The 21,679-nt window shown below is 37.4% G+C and overlaps 2 protein-coding genes across 2 annotated transcripts; both read right to left on the bottom strand.

The window, feature by feature from the left end:
• Positions 1-1,749: 1,749 nt before the first annotated feature.
• Positions 1,750-15,539, bottom strand: mepcea (methylphosphate capping enzyme a). The gene is made up of 5 exons (XM_051672588.1): positions 14,972-15,539; positions 10,951-12,871; positions 6,253-6,471; positions 5,292-5,415; positions 1,750-5,182 (listed from the first exon to the last, which is right to left on the bottom strand). The coding sequence occupies exons 2-5, from the start codon at positions 12,841-12,843 to the stop codon at positions 5,130-5,132; spliced, it is 2,289 nt and encodes a 762-aa protein (XP_051528548.1). The 5' UTR covers positions 12,844-12,871; positions 14,972-15,539; the 3' UTR covers positions 1,750-5,129.
• Positions 15,540-18,765: 3,226 nt separating this feature from the next.
• LOC127426274 (transcription factor HES-7-like) lies at positions 18,766-21,025 on the bottom strand. Its single transcript, XM_051672968.1, has 4 exons — positions 20,897-21,025; positions 20,593-20,688; positions 20,403-20,496; positions 18,766-19,821 (listed from the first exon to the last, which is right to left on the bottom strand). The coding sequence occupies exons 1-4, from the start codon at positions 20,936-20,938 to the stop codon at positions 19,034-19,036; spliced, it is 1,020 nt and encodes a 339-aa protein (XP_051528928.1). The 5' UTR covers positions 20,939-21,025; the 3' UTR covers positions 18,766-19,033.
• Positions 21,026-21,679: the final 654 nt, after the last annotated feature.

Genomic DNA, 21,679 nt, shown 5'->3' with positions numbered 1-21,679 from the left:
CTTCATTACAATATAATTTCCAGAAGATCTACATTTTTTTCAATAATAAATGAATCAGTTAGCAAAAAATTAACAATTAAAAAGGTATAGATAGATTGATAAATGGATGGATGGATGGATAAATGGATGGATAAATGGATTGATGGATGGATGGATGGATGTATAAATGGATGGATGGATGGATGGATGGGTGGATGGATGGATGAATGGGTAAATGGATGGATGGATGGAAAAATGGATGGATAAATGGATGGATGGATGGATGGATGGATGGATGAATGGATAGATTCACATTTATATTATATTATGTCTACATTTATATTAACAAATAGCATCAAACATATTTACACACATAAAAGCTTATCCTGGACCGTTATAAAAATTTGTCATAATGTTAGCAGATATTTCAGGTAATTAAAGCTGCCAAATATTCACAGATGCAGAACTATTAACAGAACTTCAAGTAGAAGGTAATGATGTTACTTAACCAGACTTAATGTGGTTGTTGAACTTTGACTGCTGTCTTCTGCAGTTTGGGTTTGGTAACTACACTGCTAACAGTACTATATAAAAACAGGTTGTATGTATTTAGCGTCTTTCCAAAGCTTAAGGAACCTTTACACACACAATATTTCAGTACGTTTTTAAGAAAAGACGTTTATTTGTTGTGAAGTAATAAGTGTTTTACCTCAGAAAAACGAACTCTCCTGTCAGACGAGGCAGAAGTCAAAAAGTGCCTCAGAAATACGCGTTGTCCTGTTTATCTGCTGTCATACGAGATTCTGTCTGGCTTTATTTAAATATAGAAATATTCTAATGTTATGTTCATAACTTAAGACATTTTTATATTGTGTTGCGAAATAAAGTTTTACCTCAGAAAAATAAACGGTCCTGTTAGACGCATTTCCGTTATGCGCGCGAACGAGTTCAGGTGGAGGCGCGTGCTGTTATATTACAGTATATTACAGAATTGTGTATTTCCCATCCATCACTATATTAAAAGATCATTGTTTATGCGTATCATGTTAAATATGTTTTAACTTTGCAAAAAGCTACATATTCTATCTTCAGAGAGATTTTCTTTTTAGACATTTTATACATTTTAAACAGCAAATTCTGGTCATCAAAACATATTGCAAAGTTATTGTGGTTTCAATTTGTTATTGTATAAATATGTAGGCACTTTATTTATGCACATTTTGTGGATGTCTCCCAAAAGACCTAATTCAAATCCCTGATATATATATATATATATATATATATATATATATATATATATATATATATATATATATATATATATATATATATATATTTTATTTTATTTTTATTTTTATTTTTTTTTACTTGAATTTGACATGCAGGCTCTCATATTGTGCAGAGGATTTAAAATATTTATTGTACAAATAATTAATCATCTGAGATTGTAAAGCAAACAGATACAAATGCAAATAATGCATGAAATACTAATTAGTATGTAAACATTTTGTTTTATAATGACACATTTTGTAAGATTTCATGTCCATTTAATCATCAAAATAAATTGTACAAAACTTGAATGATAGCAATTATTAAGCTGCTACGACAAATATGTCATAGAAATGCAATTTTCCTGTGTTGTGACTGGACTTTTTTTTTTTTTTTTTTTATCACATAGGAGAACAAAAAAAAGTGGAATTGGAATTGGAAGTTGAAGTGATAATTCATTACGGACCTATGATTTTGCAGTTACGCAACCAATAAGTCAAAGAATTACAACATTAGCAACCACAAACAACACCCTTGCAATAATCTCGAACAGCATAGCAAATGCCAAGCAACAACCTATCAACCAGCCAGAACACCCTAGCAAACATCAAGCAACACCCTAGCAACCAGCCAGAGCATCATGGAAACTGCATAGCAGCACCCTTGCTACCACCTTAAACACCTTTGCAATTGCTTATCAACCACTCAGAACACATTAGAAACAAGGCCTATCCATTCCATTAGACTTCAAATCTCTCCTCAAACGAGGAGGGTATATCTGCATGCATTGCTCCAAAAAGGGGCGGGAGTTCCAAACCACCATTAAACATATAGGGAGCCCCTTAATCGAACCTAACCTAACCCTTTACCTAACCTTAGCAGTGCGTGGAAGTGACGCCCCCTTTTGGAGTTGGTACCACCCACTTTTGGAGTGACCACGCCCTCCTTTTTGATATTCCGCCCCCATTTGGATGTCTCCGGCCTGAAGCTAAACCTACTTGCCTCAAACTGCGTAAAACACAAGGCTTATAACCTTTAAATCTCAAATTTCTCTAAAAGATACTAGGATTCAAAGTACACAACAGAGCCATCTAACTTAAAATCTCCCTTCCAGCTACCAAAGCATTCAGTGCACAACAAAACCTTCAAACTTCTTTCTTAAAACGTTCAGGCTATTCTTTATCAAGATAACATTCAAAGTTTTTTCAGGAGTACTTTCCCTTTCAATTTAATATATATCAATATTTGATGTAAACTGTTTGTGACGGGCAGCAGGAGATATCAATTTCCATGCGCGGCGTTGTGTTTTTATTTTTTTTTTTTTTTTATTTTTTTTTTTTTTGTAAAATAGCTCTATCTTCTGGTCATTTTGGATATTGCAAGGTAGTTTCTGTGGAAAACTAAGCGGATTTTTCCAGCGTGGACAAGTTTAGGTCTCTACAGAACAACAATGGGTGTTTTCAAACTAGGATGGGCGTTTCTAAACTATCCAATAAAAGTAGGGAATCCCAATGGTTTGAACATTTTTGTTCTGCAGGGACACAAGTCTCGAAGTGGAATCTACAAACCGTCTGTTCATATCACACACAACAGCCAAATGATGACACGTAACGAAATGTTACGTCCTTTGCTAAAAATAAAAATTGTGCATTTACTGAACCCATTTTACTAAATCCTGCCTCACAAATGTTGCTAAGTGATTACTACTGTATTTTCCTAGGAGTTGTTATTCCACGTCCACCAGGGGCGCTTGAAGGCTCACTAAGCAAAATCCTCCATTGATTCGCAGTCAAATCTCAGAACTTATGTCATATGAGACATTTTACGCTTAAACAAATCATTGAAATATGTTATTAACAAAGACTTATTACCCACAGCAAATCTATCTATCTAATCTTAACCAGTAATCACAAACGACTGTAATTGGTCAATTCTGACCAGCGCTGAGTAAAACGTCAGGTAGCGCGTGACAACTCTGTCTCTGCTACAGCGGTGTGGACGATAATTTAATAATTTACACCCAAATCATGATACTTTAATAACCATTAAATCGAAAATATACTGTGAAGAGTAAAAAATATATATAATTATTTATACCAACCATATTTGTAGAGACAACTTCCGGGCAACACATATATTGCCACTCTAACATCATGCTCTTGTTTCTACTTAGTATACGCACTATTACTTTACTTTTTGAGCCTTCCCCATCGCTTAACTTTTATAATATTTAGGTCCGGTCTAATCCAATTATAACCGTTTCTATAAAAGTTATTATAATAAGTTTCTAAATTAACTGTAAATAACAGAGGGGTAAAGGACATTTAAAATAAGTCATCACTGCTGCCCTTACTATTTTAATAAAACTGTATAATCGATTAATAATCAACTAGGTGATTCAAATGTGACTAAATTCAGGTCATGATTCACCGTTTAAAACAGACAAGACAATTCCATGTTGTTTTGCAGTTTATTTTGAAATCGCTTTGAATTAAAAGACCCTTTTCAGAGACACCAACTTTACATTTGCACATAAAATACAAATATAGGACACAAATTGTTTCCCTCTTTTTAGTGCAAACCTTTTAACTGTAATAAAACTAACAACAAGGTGTCATATCTCAGTGATGATATGAACTGGACGAAAATTTCACAAAATGTACCTCTATTTTTGTTCAACTTTAATAGTTGGAGAATCGGAACAAGCTCATATATATATATATATAAATCATTTTTAGGTTAATTCCCTATGATGCACCACATAAAGGAATCACATCCTTCTGATATCAGCCTGACCGCCTATTGGGGACATAAGATTGAGGAAAAACCTCACTTTTAAAAAAAATTTTATTACAAACCAGCAGCATCAAAACTCCCAAGGACTGAAATTATGGAGAGCTATTGGAATTAAACAGTTTGTAACTAAAAGTGGTGCCGATAGTCGTGCTGAAAAAGACAAGCTTAAACTGGTCTATAGTGGTTCTGGTGTCCCAGCCTGACCAGCCTTCAAGTGCTCATCTAAAACCATCAAAACGGACCAGCTTGTTCAAACTGGGAAACCAGCTAACCACATTAGACTCAAGTCTGGCTGCAAAACTGGTGATGGCGAGAAAGATGTACACTAAAATTGTCAAAAGCTTTCAGCAGCTTTTGTGTAAAAAGTAACTTCCTATTTACGTTAATAGCAATACTTTGCTTTAACCTTAAGAAAAAAAGATGACAGTGCAAAATCAAAAAAAGCACAGAAACCAGAGCTTCGACTGAACATTAATATTTCCTTTTAAACAAAATATATATATATATATATTCCTCAAAAACATAACCTCCAAACATTTCAAATCATGAAATCTTCAAATCCTTGAGGTTCGCTTATCAGTTGTGTGCTGCACAGGAGGGCAGACTTGCTTAAAGAATTCATACTTTTGGGAGTCCAACTGTCCAAAAGTCCAAATGTTCATTCCAAATGAAAAACAAGTTGAGTTTGAGGATCTTAGAATTAACTTGATGGGATCTGCTTCGATTTAACTATGTGGTTCTCCAAGAGACTCTTCTTTTTGAGAGATACCAGTAACACCAGCTCTTTGGGATGGTGGAAAAACTCTGATCTGTATTTGCAGTTTTTCCAATTGTGGGGAATATCGTGATTGAGGTCTTCTTTCATTTTTAATGGAGGTGGGAAGAAATGTAGTCTTTTGCAGCACCAATGAGATTCCATTTAAGAGTTCAAAATATTGAAAGTGTCAAATTCAGTACTAGTCTTATTCCAGTTTTAAAGAAATATGAAAAATGCTCAAAAGTTCCAGTGGCTTCAAATGATGGTTGTTTTCAATATCCAAGCACTGCACTTTCTGATGTAATCTTGGCAGTCCTAACTGGTAGAGTCACTTTTGAGGCAAGGATCCTTTGTGAAAAAGGTAGATTGGTCTTTGAAAACCTAAGAGAAAAGCATGAAAGAGTAGGGATTGAAATTAAGGATTAGTAAGCAATAATATTACAATATCATAGATGAAGACCAAAAATAAATACTTGCAAAAGGCTCTGACCTCTAGATAAACTCTGTGGAGTTCCGATGAGCTCATAACTCAAGAAGCCCACTTCAGTAGTCAGGTAGGAGGAAAACTGGTCTGGTTTGAAGCTGATGCTATGATAATTCTTATAGATGGCCTCCTGAGAAATTAAAGAATATCAAAATAAAGTAAATGTACTAGTAAAAACAAGTCAACAATAAAATGTAATGAATTTTAAAATCTCCCAATTTAAAACCAAGGCTTAAAATTACATCTAGGAAACAGATAATTCCAGCTATACATGGACCCCAGAAAACGACTTCTTGTAAGAAAGCAGCATTCCAGTTTACGTGCACTGTATAAGCCACGTACTCTTTACTCCCATATACGTTACTCTTTACTCCCATATACATACATGCAGCTTGGTCAGTAACAGCATTCTACACAGTAACGTAATTTCCCCGCGACGCTTGTGTAAATAAACGTGTTGAGGAAAACTTTGTTATTTGATTCCCTGTTTAGAAGTTATATTTTATTGCTTTGCTTTATTTCCAGATATTCCAGAGTTGTTGCTGTGTTTGTTTCCTTAACTTTCTATCACGACCTGCAGCAGAATTGGCTTCCCCCAATGTACGAGTGCATATACGCAAACGTGAGGGACCGTCGGTATTTTACACTGGTGTGTCTAAATGGGTATAGTTTATAATGTATGTGCTTTTCCCACTGTACTCCCAGAAATTTTGAATTCTTTCCACTTTACTGACTTGTTGGACTCCATCCAATGGCGTTTGTTATCGGGTCCTTTCACGCACGTGCACACTCCTCAAACAGAACGCCGCTTACTGCAAAAACTCTGGAATAAACAGTTTTCTTAAGTGCATATAAAAGTGGTCAGGATGTGAGATGTTAGGCAGAATGACTGATCCAACTTTATGCCCAACATCTCATCAACATGCGTCAAACATCTTGGCTGACCACTTGTGGAACAGAGCCTTACAGTGAGTTTCTTTCTCTTGCTGTAGGAGTTCCAAGGCTGGGGCTCCAGTATGAAGAGTCCTCCTGGCTGCAGGTGCTTGTAAACCCTGTGGAATAGCCGTTTGAGTCCTGCATCACCCCAGTTCAAGTGGACCCATTTTGTCACACTCAAACACAGGATTACATCATACTCTTCCCTTTGCATCTGCAGCAGCGCATCACTTTCCAGCACATAGTTCCCCTGTGTGCATTAGAGGGAACACAAAAGAGACAGAGAACTATGAAACAGGACAGACAGTGCTAGGTGCCTAAAAGTAGTATTAACATACACAAAAATCTTTTAACTTATTGTGTTACACTCCTTTAAGTAAACGCAAGCTGTGCTTTTAAAACCCTGACAGCACACATGTCACCTGGACTATTTGAGGTGTACCTTTTCATCTAGAAGATGCCATTTGTAGGGTGTTTGCTCATCTCATGTCTCTAAAATGTTCCCAGTTGGATGTTATAACAACCCTTAGTTGATGGTTTGACTCAGAATGCATGTTAATCTGCTGTTTTAAGATGTTTATTAGATGGGTCAATGACGTGATGCTCATTTTTTGTCCGGAACTTTTTTCAAGAATACGTTAAAAATGCAATTCACACAAAGCAATTACTAGAACACACCTCTACTATGATCACCATGTTTTCAATTTCAAAGTTTTGATATTTTTTCAAAAGTGGTGTAAGAATCCGGAGAGAGATTAAAACAAAAATGAAATGAAAAAAAAATTAAAGCTGAAATTCTTCACAATGTTAAAACAATTTTGGAATAATCTTATAATCTTCAAAGCAGTGAAACAATTTTGTTTTAAAATATTAATATTTCAAACACTTTTGTCCACAAAATCAAAGTCAGGTGGTGTAGCCAAAATGAAAGACACTCATTTTGTTGTTATGTGACAAAAACATAAAACAGAAAAGACCCCTTTAGACCCTCATGACTTTGTGTGAAGTTTTTAAAACAATCACATATTTTGACATTTTTACGAAAAGCCATATTTTGTTCATGTCAAATGGAGTAAGCCTAAAGGCCCGTGGTTACTTTGCGTTTTCTGCATTCCGGATCGGACCTGGTCGACCCTGTTGCCTTTCAAAGTATACTCATTTGATCATGAGCGAATACAAACGTGTTAGACGCGTGCGCACTAAGACTGCTTTGTGATGCTCTTTTAGTAGTCAACAGCAGGGGCATAAGACGACAATGTCAACAGACGAGGACTGTCCACGTGTAGAGAAAATCTGGGCCAAACTCGGACAGTCCGCACAGACTGAGTTGATGACGAAATTTTCGTCACGCATACTGTGTGCATTCTGATCAGCAATGCGGACAACAGAAGTACACTTTGGCCTTCAGAACACTTCTTGACTCAGTTTGTGGCTCAAATAATTTTAATTATCTTGAAAAACATGTTTGAAAACTATTTTTACTAATGAATAAAATGTGTATAATCACATGGTGTAAAGCAGAGGAATCCAGCAATACTTGCAGTAAAAAAAAAAAGAAAAAAAAAAAAAAAAAAAAAAAAAAAGAATGTATTTGAACTTAAAATAACACCTCTTTGAAATAAACTTTTAAGGTAAAAAAACAAAAAAAAAATCCAAAAAGCCTCTCCAAAAAGCCTGTCAGGAAAAAAAAAGAGACTTTTTGGATTTTTTACCTTAAGTTTATTTCAAAGAGGGATGAAAGAGGATTTTTCATTTAAGGAATTTTGATGGAATTTGATTGATATTGATCCTTTTGATATTAAATGGTCGATGTTTGTGTTCTATCTGTACTGTTTTAGTATTGCTACTTAGAAGTACACCAGTGAAGTATAGCACAATTGGAGCATCATTTTGATACTGGGATTGGCTGTCTGATTGAATTAATAAATGGCCCTTATTGACCAATTAAAAATCATCATTATAGGAGTCCCCTTTTCAGCTGTATAATTCCTGATTGGTTGTCTTAGTGTGCTTTCTTATTGGTAATTGGTCAGAGCAGTTTTAAATGCGTATGTTTCGTACTTTTCTTCCAACCCTGAAGGCCTACATGCTGAAACGCGATTGTTTGTTTTATTTAAAGTTCAAATAAAGATTTTACTGCAAGTGCTGCTGGATTCCTCAGTAACAGTACATTCCTGTTGATTTAATCAATACACCTTGTGAGTGGGTAAAATTGTGCCAGATCTACTCTTACAGTCACGTGTAGTCAAAGTATATAATACCTCTCACTTGATGGTTACACCACTTGACATTTTTAAAAAGTCATTCAATTAAACATATAAAAATAAAAAAATTGTAGAAAATACTAAAAATGTTTTTCAATATTAATGAAACCAACATGGAAACGAAGACTAATTTTCAACAAACTTGACACGTGTTTTAAACAAGATTTTTAAAGATTTCTCATTTTTATAATCTCGGATGACTTTTTTGCCAATGACCCAAATGATTAATTAGAACAGGATGTTTTCCAGCTGATGCAGCACTTTGTAACAAACATCTTGGAAGTGTAGGCTACTGAGCTTTTCAAAGTTAGACATGTCTCTGCAGAACAAAAATGGGCTTTTCCCAACCAGTGGGCATATCCAAACCAGGATGGGCGTTTCTAAATAATTCAATGAAAGTAGGGAATCTCAATGGTTTAGAAATGCCCACTGATTGGGAAAAGCCCATTTTTGTTCTGCAGAGACATGTCTAAATTTGAAAGGCTCAATAGCCTACATTTCCAAATGTTTTTTTAAGAACGTGCCCACATGAAAGACAGCGGAATGCAAGACAGTTAAAGATTTGGCAAAATATTTAAATTTCAGTGCTGCTTTTTAATAATGTAAAGCTAATGACATGCCCTTTGCAATTTGCTTTATTTAAATTGATCAGATTATTTGTATGATACCATGTATCGGTTGTGTAAAAGTGATGCAGGTGCATTCACATAAGCTTATCTACCAGTACAATAGAAAAAAATGCTTTTGCCAATGTTCATTGTGTATTTGTTTTAGTCTGGCTTTCTTATTTTGTTTCCCACCTGAACGCATGACATGTTGTAATAAAGAATGCCCAACTCAGAAGTAGGACCTTCCCAGACGCACTTGAAAGAAGCATGTGTACTAACTGGGAAGTTGTCTTCACAATGCTAGGATGTTGTGGATGGTTTCTTGGGCATTGCTATGCACTTGCCATGGTGTTCAGAGTGTTTGTGTGTTGCTGAGTGGTTCCTAGGGTGCGGTTGCTTACTGGCCCAAGTCAAAGGGGCCCACTACTATGATGTTCTTGCCTCTAGATATGGCTTGGGTTTCTCCTTCAATGTAATTCTATGCAATATTCTTGGCACATTTGATGGTTTTCGCTAGTGAACCACAAGTCTGATCGCTTTTTGGTCAACTTTAGTTTTGGTCAACTTTAGTTTTGGTCAACTTTACATTACACTGCTGTTTTTGGAACTCATTTAAAAACATAATATAAAATATATATTTTTATGATTTAATATTATATTATGCAATTGTAAATTATATCGTCACTTTCACACATCATTTTAACGCTCTTTGATTAAACCCATGAGCCCTGATTTCTCATGAAGCAAATCCTTTGAGATTGTTTCATTATTTTATCACTCCACAGAAATAGAGTAAGCGTACATCTCCTCTGCTGAGTCGCTGCGTGTCATTAACACTTGCGTGTATGAACCCATTATGACCAAGAACATTTGCCGTTACATGATCATTAAATTAAAAGCGAAACCTGAGTACTTTGCGTTCACTATCAAAGTTTATCTTTTTTTATTTTATATTTTCGAGGGAATTTGATGCAAGCCTCTGCTGACGGTGCATGCATTAGTGCACTTGAAGCGATTCACGCGAGGATATTACTGCAGGCACTGCTCCAAAAAGGGGCAGGAGCTCCAAACCTCCATCAAAGATATAGGGATCCCTAACCCGAACAGTGAATGGAAGTGACGCCCCCTTTTGGAGTTGGCACAACCCCCTTTTGGAGTAACTCTGCCCACTTTTGGAGATTCCACCCCTATTTGGAGGTCTCCAGTCTGCAACTATGCCTACTTGCTTCTTGTACTCTTCCGGACAGGAGATACTCTGGTTGATGTTCACGTTGCGGCTAAGTGATGATTCGTGAGGTTGATTCACAAACACGCCTTTCATGGCATTTTTATATTAGATTTAAATTCCCTTATTTGTGCATTCAAATGTGACTGGAATTAAGCACAATAAATCGCATCAAATAACCACGATCAGAAGATTACGGAAATAATCGCGACAGGCTTAGTAAGTTATTTAATAAATAGGGATGACAAAAGAACATAAGTAAATATTTAACAATACCAGCACTCACAGCACTTATATGAATTTCTTTGTTCTGTATTACTGACTGTTTATGTGAATAATTACCTGAAAAATGAAGCATTGTTAAATTGAGAAATATTGTTAATTTAATTTGTTAATATTGATATTTAACTTTTTTAATAAACAAGGGCGTATTCAATAGCATATTAATTATTCGAAATTGGTATGAAGAATCATGAAATTGGTAATGAATACTGAAGTTTTGGTATTGTGACAACCCTAATGTGTACTAGATATGACATGTTTACCGTGTTAAGTCAAATTCCTTGCAAATGAACAAAAATCCATGTCTGACAGCAGCAAAAAAAATGCCTTACACACACTTTCAGTCTTACCTTGACAAAGGTGACGTTGGCAGGGAAATCTCCAGGAGGGAGACTGTTTGTGTTAGTCTCAGGCAAAGGGGGGCCAGCTATGGGTCCTCTTGAGATTCGGAGTGAGACAGGGAATGAATGATTCCCATCAGTGAGGACTACACATTCCCCATCCTCCATTTTCCCACTCACTCCTTCCTGATAAGCCTCTGTGGACTTATTCTCTGTATCATCCCCCTTCTCCTCCCATCCCTTCTCTCTTTCTGCATGTCCACCAACTACCATCCCTCCTTTGTCTATGTATTCAATCATTCTATCTGAACACTTTTTGTTTTCAAGTTCAGAAAGATCCTCTTTTGCTCCCCCAAACTTTTGTCCATCTTTCTCCTTTCTCTGGCTTTTTTCTTCTGATAAATCATCCTCTTTCCTGTCCTCCACTCTATCCCTTACTCCATTTTCCCCAGAACGTCGGGACTGTTGCGTGTGGAGTTCAGAGAGGTAGTGGCGTATGTTCTGTCGGGCAGCATGTATCAGTGCTCCATCGATATCCAGGCCCACAATCTGTGCTGGTCGCCAGTTCTTGGCGATGGACAGCGTCAGGTGGCCGGTGTTGCAGCCCAAATCCAACACAACCTTTCCTTGGAACCACTCGGGTTTCAGAATACAGATACGTGGATCTTCGTTCAGCCCTGGGTTCCGATAACCATAGTATTTGTTATAGTTTCCATACTGAAACTTCTTTTTCTGCTGTTGTTGGTGCTGGTTGTCGTTGTACTGTGACCTCCAATGGTTTGGATGCTGTTGAGGCCTGTCCATACCCCCTGTATAAGGGCCCGCCCCTGGGGTGTGAAAGGGCTGAGAATGCCTCCCGGATCTTGGAGCCCAGCTTCTCGCCCCATATGAACAGTTGGTATTCTCCAATCTTCCCATAGCCCGATTACGTTTGCGCTGCCTGCTTGATGAAGGGTTGGTGGTGTTTCCGGATGGGGGTGCCATAGAATTGTCATTAGTGGGTGGAATGCATCCCCTTTTCTCCTTCCCCTCACCGCCATTTGTAGTTAAATTGGGTTTGTTTGAACACGGAGCCTCAAGAGTGGAGTTCAATAGCATATGGTCCTCTTTTAGGGCCTCAGGGACAAGGCTGTCCACCACACTGCTTGACTCAATATGTGATGTGGTTCCAGTCTGTACTTCTGTACAACCTTTAGACTCAAGTAAATCAGACTGCGTGACCATTCCTCCTCCTGCACTTGCTCCATGGTGCTTGTTCCGATGTCTTCGCTTGCCTCCACCACATTTTAAGGGAGACACCAGCCGATTGCGGCCAACTACATTAGGGCAATTGAGATTGAGGGGGTCTGTGATATCTCTGGGTATCAGGATCTCTACAGGATCTCTGTTTTTGGCCGGCAATGGCGAGGACTTGGGAGTCTCTGCATTGAGCGCCCGGTTCACCTCTTCATCAAGAAGGCTGTTGAGGTTGAGCGGGTCAAAAATGTTCCCGCCCAGCAGGAAGTTAGTTGGCAGGACCGACCCGCTTTCAGAGTTGGCACGGCGTCGTCGCTTCCCATAACAAGGGTGCTTGAAGCCAGCGCTCATAGTGTTGCGCCGTTTGTTGAGTCTCTGCTGTTGGGATTTTGACTGTTGGGTGTCATGCTGGGTCTTTGTAGATGATTCGGCCCCAAGCACGCTACTTTCACTCACTGCTCTGTTACCTGTTGTGGCATTATCTTTGTGCTCCTGTGATGTCTCATTTCTTGGCTCTTCATTATCCTTATTGCTGAGGTTTGTAACTGTGGTCTCTCCAGGTATGCTGGTACTGTTTCCAGAAATTTCTGAAAGTTGTTGGTAAGCGGGGTCTCTTTGCCCCTCACATGATAAAACAGTTTCTTTGTCAAATGACATCTCTATCATTTTTCAGGATTGCATTGGAGGCATGAATCTGAAATGAAAGCATAAAGCAATGTAAAAAGCCATCTATACAAACAAGAATACACAGACACAAAATCATTACCTACTTTCATCAAAGAAAATATTAAATGATTACTTTCTGAATTGCTATCACTATTTCAAACCAATCCTGAAGGATCCTACTTTGTGATGGACAAATATTTAAACCAATATTTTGCCATTTTACATAAAGAGTCTTTTGACCTAGCGTCAGTTCTGAAATCTACCAATTTCACTTAATTTGGAGTAAATATTGTGTAATAAGTGTTCATGTAAATTCAGCAAGTTATTTACACTGCCTGGCCAAAAAAAAAGTTGCCATTTGGATTTAAATAAGTAGATACTTTAAGAACCTATGATTGAAGCATTATTGCAGTGATTAATAGGTTTCAGCTGGCAACAATTTATTTAAACCTAAATGATACAATGTGTAGCGTCTCATTTCTTAAACCACCATGTCGGAAGACGTATCCCGTGGTCGTGGAAAAGATGTTACTGTGTTTCAGAAGGGGCAAATTATTGGCCTGCATCAAGCAAAGAAAACAACTAAGGAGATTGCTGAAATCACTGGAATTGGTTTAAGAACTGTTCAATGCATTATTAAAACCTGGAAAGATAGTGGTGAACTGTCAGCTTTGTGTAAGAAATGTAGTCGGAAACAAATCTTGAATGATCGTGATCGGAGATCACTAAAACGCTTGAAGAAACATTGTAAAAAAAAAGAAATAAAAAAAAAAAAAGAAATTTGACAGTAGAACTCATGGCTATGTTTAATTGTGAAAGTTAGAGCATTTCCACAAGCGCAATGTGACGAGATCTTAGAGGATTGCGACTAAACAGCTGTGTGGCCACAAAAAAGCCACTTGTTTGTAAGGCTAATCAGTAAAAAATGACTTCTATTTTGCTAGGGAGCATAAAGATTGGACTGTGGAGTAATGGAAAAAGATCATGTGGTCTGATGAGTCCAGATTTACCCCATTCCAAAGTGATGGGCACATCAGGGTAAGAAGGGAAGCGCATGAAGCGATGGACCTATCATGCATAGTGCCCACTGTACAAGCCTCTGGAGGCAGTGTTATGATTTATTTAGAAATAAATGTTGTGACATTGCATAAGGTTGTCGAAACAATGCCACGACGAATGCACGCCATAGTCAAAACTAAAGGCGGTCCAACTAAATAGTAAAGTATGCAACTTTTTTTTTTTGGCCAGGTAGTGTATATCATATTTGCTATCATTAAATTGTAATTATGTATATATTTTATATTAAACAAAACCTTAAACTATTCTTTCTAAACTATCTTTTATGTGTGGTAGAGGCAAGCGAAGACATCGGAACAAGCATCTCTGTTCTTACCTGTACTTTGCATTGAAACACTTATGTGACATTCCTCATTTGCTATGTATAAAAGCATCTGCTCAGTGAATAAATGTAAATATCAGCATTTTTCGTACATGTCACTTGATTAAAAATACAAATAGTAATTTTCTTACATGATTACAACTTAAAACAAAAACTTGACGTTTCAGAACACAGTTTCCAATAGAACTATTCAGATTATAAATAGGACAAAATGCCCCGGTATGACATCTAAAAAGGAATTAAAAGAAAATCTTTCAGGATTGTAAAACTCCTATAGCTCCACATGAGCTTTCCTTTAACGGTCAAAAACGCAAAAAAAAATAAATAAATAAAATATTCTAATACAAATAAGTAGTTCTGACAAAGACTTCACAAATCTATTAGCACTCTAAAAATCACATCATATTCCCCAAACCCTGTTGGAATTTCAGTTTATTCAGTATCTTTTTTGATACTTAGAGCATTCATATTATACCAGTAATGGTTCCAATTATGATAGACATTATAATAGAAATCATGTAACAAGGTTAACACAACAACCCACAACTAACGTTAGTATCTTGACAGATTAATCAAACTGGAGAGCATAATTAACATCTGTATGTTTAATCTCTCATACTGTACAGAGTTTGCATTGCAACATGAAACAGCTGTTGAATGATGTCAGGCGCTGCTAGCATATCTCAAGTGTGCAGCAAGTGTGCATGAAGTAAATGAACGTTCACCCACCTTTACTGTAGGCGAGCCCGCCTCCTCGAGACTGCTGTAATAATTGAGACTTTGTATGAACCCCGCCTCCAAGCGTCACTCATTAACAACACATAACGCTGTAAGATCAGCTCGAACAAAATAGAAGAGAGTAAATAAAGAGATACATAAACAGCATCAGCACTGCGCTCAGCACACAGCCCCGGGGCTCTACTTTCTCCGCCCTCTCTTAAAGGTGCACAGCCCACTTGTCTGCCTCCCTCGCCAGTATTTCTCCACGGCGGACGAAAAAAAACCACAACAGTGTAGCGACTGCTGTCCTTGCACATCCCGCACTGATAGCGCCAGTGCCTTAGTACGCACAGCTGTCCGCTGACGTCATGTCCAAATTCAAAATAATAAATTCTGAGGACACGCGCCTTAAAAATCAAGCTTATTTATATACAAAAAAACACTTTTTTAGAATATCTACAGGGCTGTGTGGAGGTAAGGATCACAATGACCTTAATCGTTTTCTTTTATTATTTTAAACCCCAACTCTTCGATTGAACATCTGCGCGTACTCTAGTTAACTTACTAGTCAGCTGCAGAATCTCGCTGTGAGGAACGGGGCTTTCAGCGAGATATTTATACGCCAAGCGACCCGATGACGTCACGAGTAGCAGCTGAGGCAGCCAATAGCACTCGAATTGTGTGGAAACGCTCGTTTCACTGTCCAATTATGGACATTTCGGGGAGGGATTACCCCAGTTTCCACTTTACAGGTGCCCTAAGCTGGTGCCTGCGTTAAAAAGCTAACTTTCTTAAACAGGCTTCGCCACTTCATGAATTGCGGACGGGCCTTGTTAAAACCCCCAATATATGGCGTATGTTTTATTTTACACATTACAAAATAAGTGACTGGTTTCGCACATGCATGCTTTTCGGTTGTTGTTCATACATTGCACACTTCCTCACAGGCAGCCACAGAAAATACCCCACAGCATGTAAATAAATGTCATGTTGTAACATTTGTTGTATAGACCGGATTCTAAAATGCACGTGTTTTAGAAGATGACTAATGACTTATCTTGCAATGATAAATAAGCTTGCTTTACCTCTGAGGTTGTTTGTATTGACATTTTATTGAGAGAAGCTGTCGCTCGGTTCCCGCCCCCCGCGTGTAGTTACAGTGCATTGGCAACTGGGATTTGTAGTTTTTCGTGACTGCTGCGACATACTCGCAAAGTTAATGGCAACGAACGCTTCTACTTCTTTTGACCATAGAGGAAGTCCCCTAGAGAGAAACAATCATCAAAAGATGTCCATTTTGGCTTCTAGATTAGTTCTAGCGTGATATAAAGGTAGTTAGTTAGACCTACATTAGCCTAGATTACAAAGGAAGTCCTGTCCTAACAACTCAACCCGTCTCTGTTATGTTCCCTTAAAGTAGAAACAGTGAAGGGAATGAGAACATTAGTCTTGACAGTTTTTATTTGTGAGTTTGGACATGTGAGTTGCCACGTGTGTCCTGAAGATTTCCTGAAATGCCATAAGATACAAATCTCATGAATCTTCAAATAAATCAGGTTCGTGGGGAATAAAACGTGACAATTGTTGAACCATTGTTTTTTTTTTTTTTTTTTGTGGAGGTAAAATGTTGGCAGTAACTGTCTTTGTCCAGCAGAGGGCATGTTTTCATTGGTCAAAAAATTGAGAGCCATCTGTATCTGAAAACAGGTTTTCTGCTAGACGTCACACTTTTTACACCAGTGAATATTTCTCAGGATGGATGATGATGTTTAAGATCAGTTTCTGTACAGTCACATACCTTAAGGCCTTGACTACATAAAAGCTACTGAACATTTCCTCAATTATTGCCCAGGAAAAAAGATACAGTGCAGCAAAAATGGGCATGGTAACATGTTCAGTTCGAACTAGTCTGGCCATTCTCTGTTGACCTCTCTCATCAACAAGGCGTTTCCGTCCACAGAATTGCCACTCACTGGATGTTTTTTGTTTTTTAGAATGGCCAGACTGGTTCGAACTGATAAAGTCTATGGTAACTCAGATAACCACTCTGTACAATTGTGGTGAGAAGAATATCAAATCAGAATTCTACTCTGAGATGCGGGTTGGCGCTGTTTTGATGGCACAGGGGGGACAATATTAGTACAATACTACACAATATTAGGCATGTGGTTTTAATGTTGTGGCTGATCGGTGTAATTTATTAATGGGTAGTTGACATGACATGTCAAGCAGTGACAGCAGCACTCTTAGCAGAAAAGATTCTGGATAGAAACCATAAGGGTTCTATCACTCACTTCATATTTTGAACACCTAAAAGGTTCTAATAGGTTAGTTTTTCATTGAGTTTTTGTTTTATTACCAGAACATTTAATGGATGTGGGAATTAAATAATTTATATATATACCATACCACTAGAAAAAAATGAAATAACCATATAAAGACACATTTAAGCACAGTTTAATAAAGTTAAGCATTTTTATAGTCTGTATTTACAATAACACAAGCATAAATTACATGATGCAGTGGTAATGAGAATTAATAAATCTATAGGTTTGTAATAATAAGCTAAAAGTCTAATTAGTAATCATTCTGTAGCCTATTTAAAAATCATTCAAATTTAATAATTTAACATTGACTATAAGTCAAAATTGTACGCATAAGACTAATAAATAAGATCAAAACTTTGTAAATCTTTGTAAATAGAACCTTTTTGGCATAAAGGGATCTTTTGAGATGGAAAAAGAACTAGGTTTCTATTTAGAACCCCAAATAACCTCTTGCAATGTTACATGCTATATACTCTTTAAATTATCTAAAACTATTTTTTTTTAAATCAATTTCTTGTATAATTATTAGGGCTGGGAAATTTAACGCGTTAATTTCTGCAATTTTATGACTGTTTAATGCGTTAAAAAAATTATGCAGCATCAGGTTTTTTCACTTCCTGAAACTTCACTAATGTTTTCCCCACCTCCTGTGGCTAAAATTGGCATATATACATTTCCACACGCTCCACTGGACTGCACATCCTTGTGCAGAAATTACTGATTGTGTGGAGCAGTGTACGCTTTATTACGTGTGATGCATGTCCTATGCATAATATAATAGTTTTGTAGAAAATAATAGTTTTGAGATTTTAAACTTCAGCAAATTAAACTTAAGCATTCATTTTGTTAGTATCTGTATAGTGTCTAATAATGAACTGGCAATGTAGCCTGCACTTACAGTAATGCTATCTTGCCAATAAACACTGATATGAATTCAATCTCCCAAGTTTATCCTATCATTAAAAAAGTCCAGTGAAAAAGGCCAGAAGATTTTCCCCAATGTTTAATTACAGCATGCCCACTGATTTTAAAGTATATACTTGAATCAAAGATTTATACTTGTTAAAATGTGTCTAATTAACTATCTGCTAAAAAAAAACTGAACATTTTAACATGTGCATATTTAAAATACATGATGACTAACCAATTACTTGCAAGTTCTTTGAGACAAAGTATAAAGTTAATACATGTATGATTATATTTTAAGGTTTTAATGCACCATGTACCTTGATTAATCGTGATTAAATACAGAAAACTGAGATTAATTCATTTGAAATACGTATAGATTCACAGCCCAAATAATTATCCTACATGCAGTTTTTATGTCCTCATATTAACTGAGAAACTAAAATACTAAAATGAAAACTCATACAAAGAAGTATTGTACTTAAATAAAAAGGCATACAAATTAACAAAATTATATAGATTTATTAAGTGAAAGATGTACAATTAATTTACAATGTACATGAGGGAAAATATAAATATATTTACACATTTTGTATACAATAAAGAATTCAGAAAGGAAGATAGTATGCAGTACAAAGGAATGTGGCAGTGGCAAGTACAAAGATTCCAGAATGCACCCAAAAACATTGATAACAACTATGTCTGTTGTAGAACTATGACATTGTGTGAAGGGATGCACTGATGTATTGGTTGCTGATATGTAAGTAATTATTATAACTGAGAGAACAATGCTCTGTATTTTACTGCTAAGTTTTGAGTCACTGTTTTGGGGGGTTGCTCACCAGGGCCTCCAGACAGAATGTGTTTGGTTCTGGAACAGAGTTCGTCTCAGAGTCCGTGGTTGGCCAGGCGGCACTGATGCCGTGGGTCGCACGTGTTTGGGTGAGCCAAAGGAGGCCTGAAGATGGGGTCCAGGAACTACTGCCGCTGCAGGAGGTGAGATGCTGAGAGAGGATGATGACGATGAAGAGTCAGTGGAGAGCGGGGAGACGGTGGGAGGGAAATGGAAGTGGCAGGGTACAGAGAGGTATGTGGGAGAGCTGGAGAAAGGGGGAGTGCTGCTTGAGTAACAAGGAGAGGGTGGAGGAGAATTGGAGTATGGTGGAGAGAGGTAGGGGTGTGTCATGGACTGTCCTGTGGGATGTGGGTGGTGGAGCATAAAAGAATTGGGATACAAACTATTGGTGTAGGAAAAAGACTCGTTGTTGGCTCTTGTGGGTCCCATTGCAGGCAAGTCCAGCCTGCATGTCAACTCTGCACTTGGGATCCAAGGATGGTGGGCAGCCTGAGCAGAAATCCTGGCCTGGGGAAGAGCACTGCTGTAAGAGTCAAGGTGCTGGCACAGCCCCTGAATGAAGCCGTCCCGCTGAGAAGCCTCTACGCACTCGATGAAGCTGGCCAGGCGAGAGACGCACTCCTTAAAACCAGCTTTGTAGATTGGATTTGAGGGTATCTGTTTCTGGGCATTGACAGGCTCGTGGAATGAAGCAAATGGTACATGGAGTCTCCCAGTGAGCAGAGTAGGAGGGTTAGCATCATGTGGGTCTGAGTTCTTGTTAGAATCTCCTGAGGTGGGGGTGGGTTTAAGGACAAGGGGGGTCATGGAGTTAAAGGTGTGCAAAAAAAGGAAAGAAAGGAGATAAGGGGAGTAAAATGAAGCAATGTTGAAAATACAAAAAGAATGAGGGGGTTAAAAAGCAGTGTTCAGATGAGATGAGAAGGAAATAATTAGTGTACATTGTTGTTATTAAAGGGTTAATTAAAAGGTTGGTCAAGAAAAGTTAAGATAATCAAGGGATTGGGACAAATGGAGTAAAGCCAGAGGAGAAGTGTTTAGGGGGTAGGACCATGGTATTATTGATTGCCAAAATGAGTTGGAAAGTTAGGAATATGGAGTTATTTTCAGGTTAGAATAGGGTAGTGATTAAGGAACAGAGAATGATATAAAGAGGAGGGGGAGAGACAGAGACATAAAATAAATTAGAATCTTTCAGTCAATAAATCAGTAAATAGTAAGCCATCCTTTTAGATCCCTACATAATTACGAGGTCAAAATATGTTCATATATAGGCTAAATACAACAGATTGGTATGGGCACAGTTCAGTTCACATTTGACATTTTTTTTAAATGCAGACAGAAAACTTACCTTGACTTTCCCTCGCATCTTTCGGTTTTTTCTTGATGTACTCGACAGTTAATTCCAGAATTTCAGCCTTCTCCAGTTTAGGGTTTTGGAGTCGCTGTAAAAGTTCATGTAAATGCATTATGTTGCTGAAACATTTCCGTTTCCACTTATGTTAAAAAGTCATTGTTTTACAATGAAACATTGAATTTACCGTGTCTAGAGTGTTATCCAGGAGAAGCTTTCGCAGCTCATCTAAACGCTGGTTAATCCGGTCTCTCCGTTTCTTCTCTATTACCGGTTTCAAGATCTAGACGGACATTATATGATGAATTTATTTTATAAGTTAGAAAATGAAACTTTAAAACGTTCAGTTAAAAAATGAAAATCCTAAAAATGTCAGTTGAAAATAAATAGGCTAAATGTTATGATGTGTAGTCTGAAAATCAGTTCAGAAACAGTGTCAAAGAATATAACAGTCAGAAATATCACAAAAAGTGACCAATTTAATCACTCACTCTTTTAGTTGGTCGACGATTTGCCATTTTTGGAATGACCATAATCTGTTTGCAGGAGTTTGCAGCAGCAACTGGTTCGAGTTGAAGCGAGAGTTCAGTAGAGTTGAGCAGAGAAAAAAATGAGTATATTCCGATTGGTCTTGCTTACATGAGGATATTCTTCAAATAATGAAGGAACTTGCTTAGGCGAGTTTTTATAGGGGCTGTCGGCCTTTCATTGGTGGCGAGGTGTGAATGACGCATTTAACCGTATGGCCGCGTTCCCTGATATGACTCTTTGCTGGTTAACCTTTTAATATATTCCCAGATAAGAAACTATAAATCGATTAAGTAAAATCAAAGATCGTTGCTGCACATTTTGTGCTAGCGAATCTAATTAACTAAGAATTGCGAAACTAAAGTTCGTCTTATAAATGGTTCTAAAGACTTTATCTTTAAATAGGCCTAGATCTGACCACCTTGACTGCTGTTCGTAGGGTGATAAGAATAACCAATCACGTAATTGAACGCTTATGCCTTTATTGACTATAGTTTGTTCACTTTATTGCGCCAATAAGTCCATACACAGGCAAATCAGTGCATTTTGAGGACTGACTTCTTGACACTCCGTTCTCTATGCAGCACGCTCCTCTCAAAGTTCACGACCTTTAAGCACACGCACACAAATGTGTATACTTAACCATTGTCCAAATTCTATGTTACTTACTACACGCAACAGTAAATAATAATAAATCAATATTTTTTTCCCAGAAACTCTTGTAGGCCAATTTATAGAAACGACAA

The sequence above is a fragment of the Myxocyprinus asiaticus genome, chromosome 3 (assembly GCF_019703515.2).
Source record: "Myxocyprinus asiaticus isolate MX2 ecotype Aquarium Trade chromosome 3, UBuf_Myxa_2, whole genome shotgun sequence".
In the NCBI taxonomy this organism is placed as follows: Eukaryota; Metazoa; Chordata; class Actinopteri; order Cypriniformes; family Catostomidae; genus Myxocyprinus; species Myxocyprinus asiaticus.
This window is presented reverse-complemented; position numbering and strand designations above follow the sequence as displayed.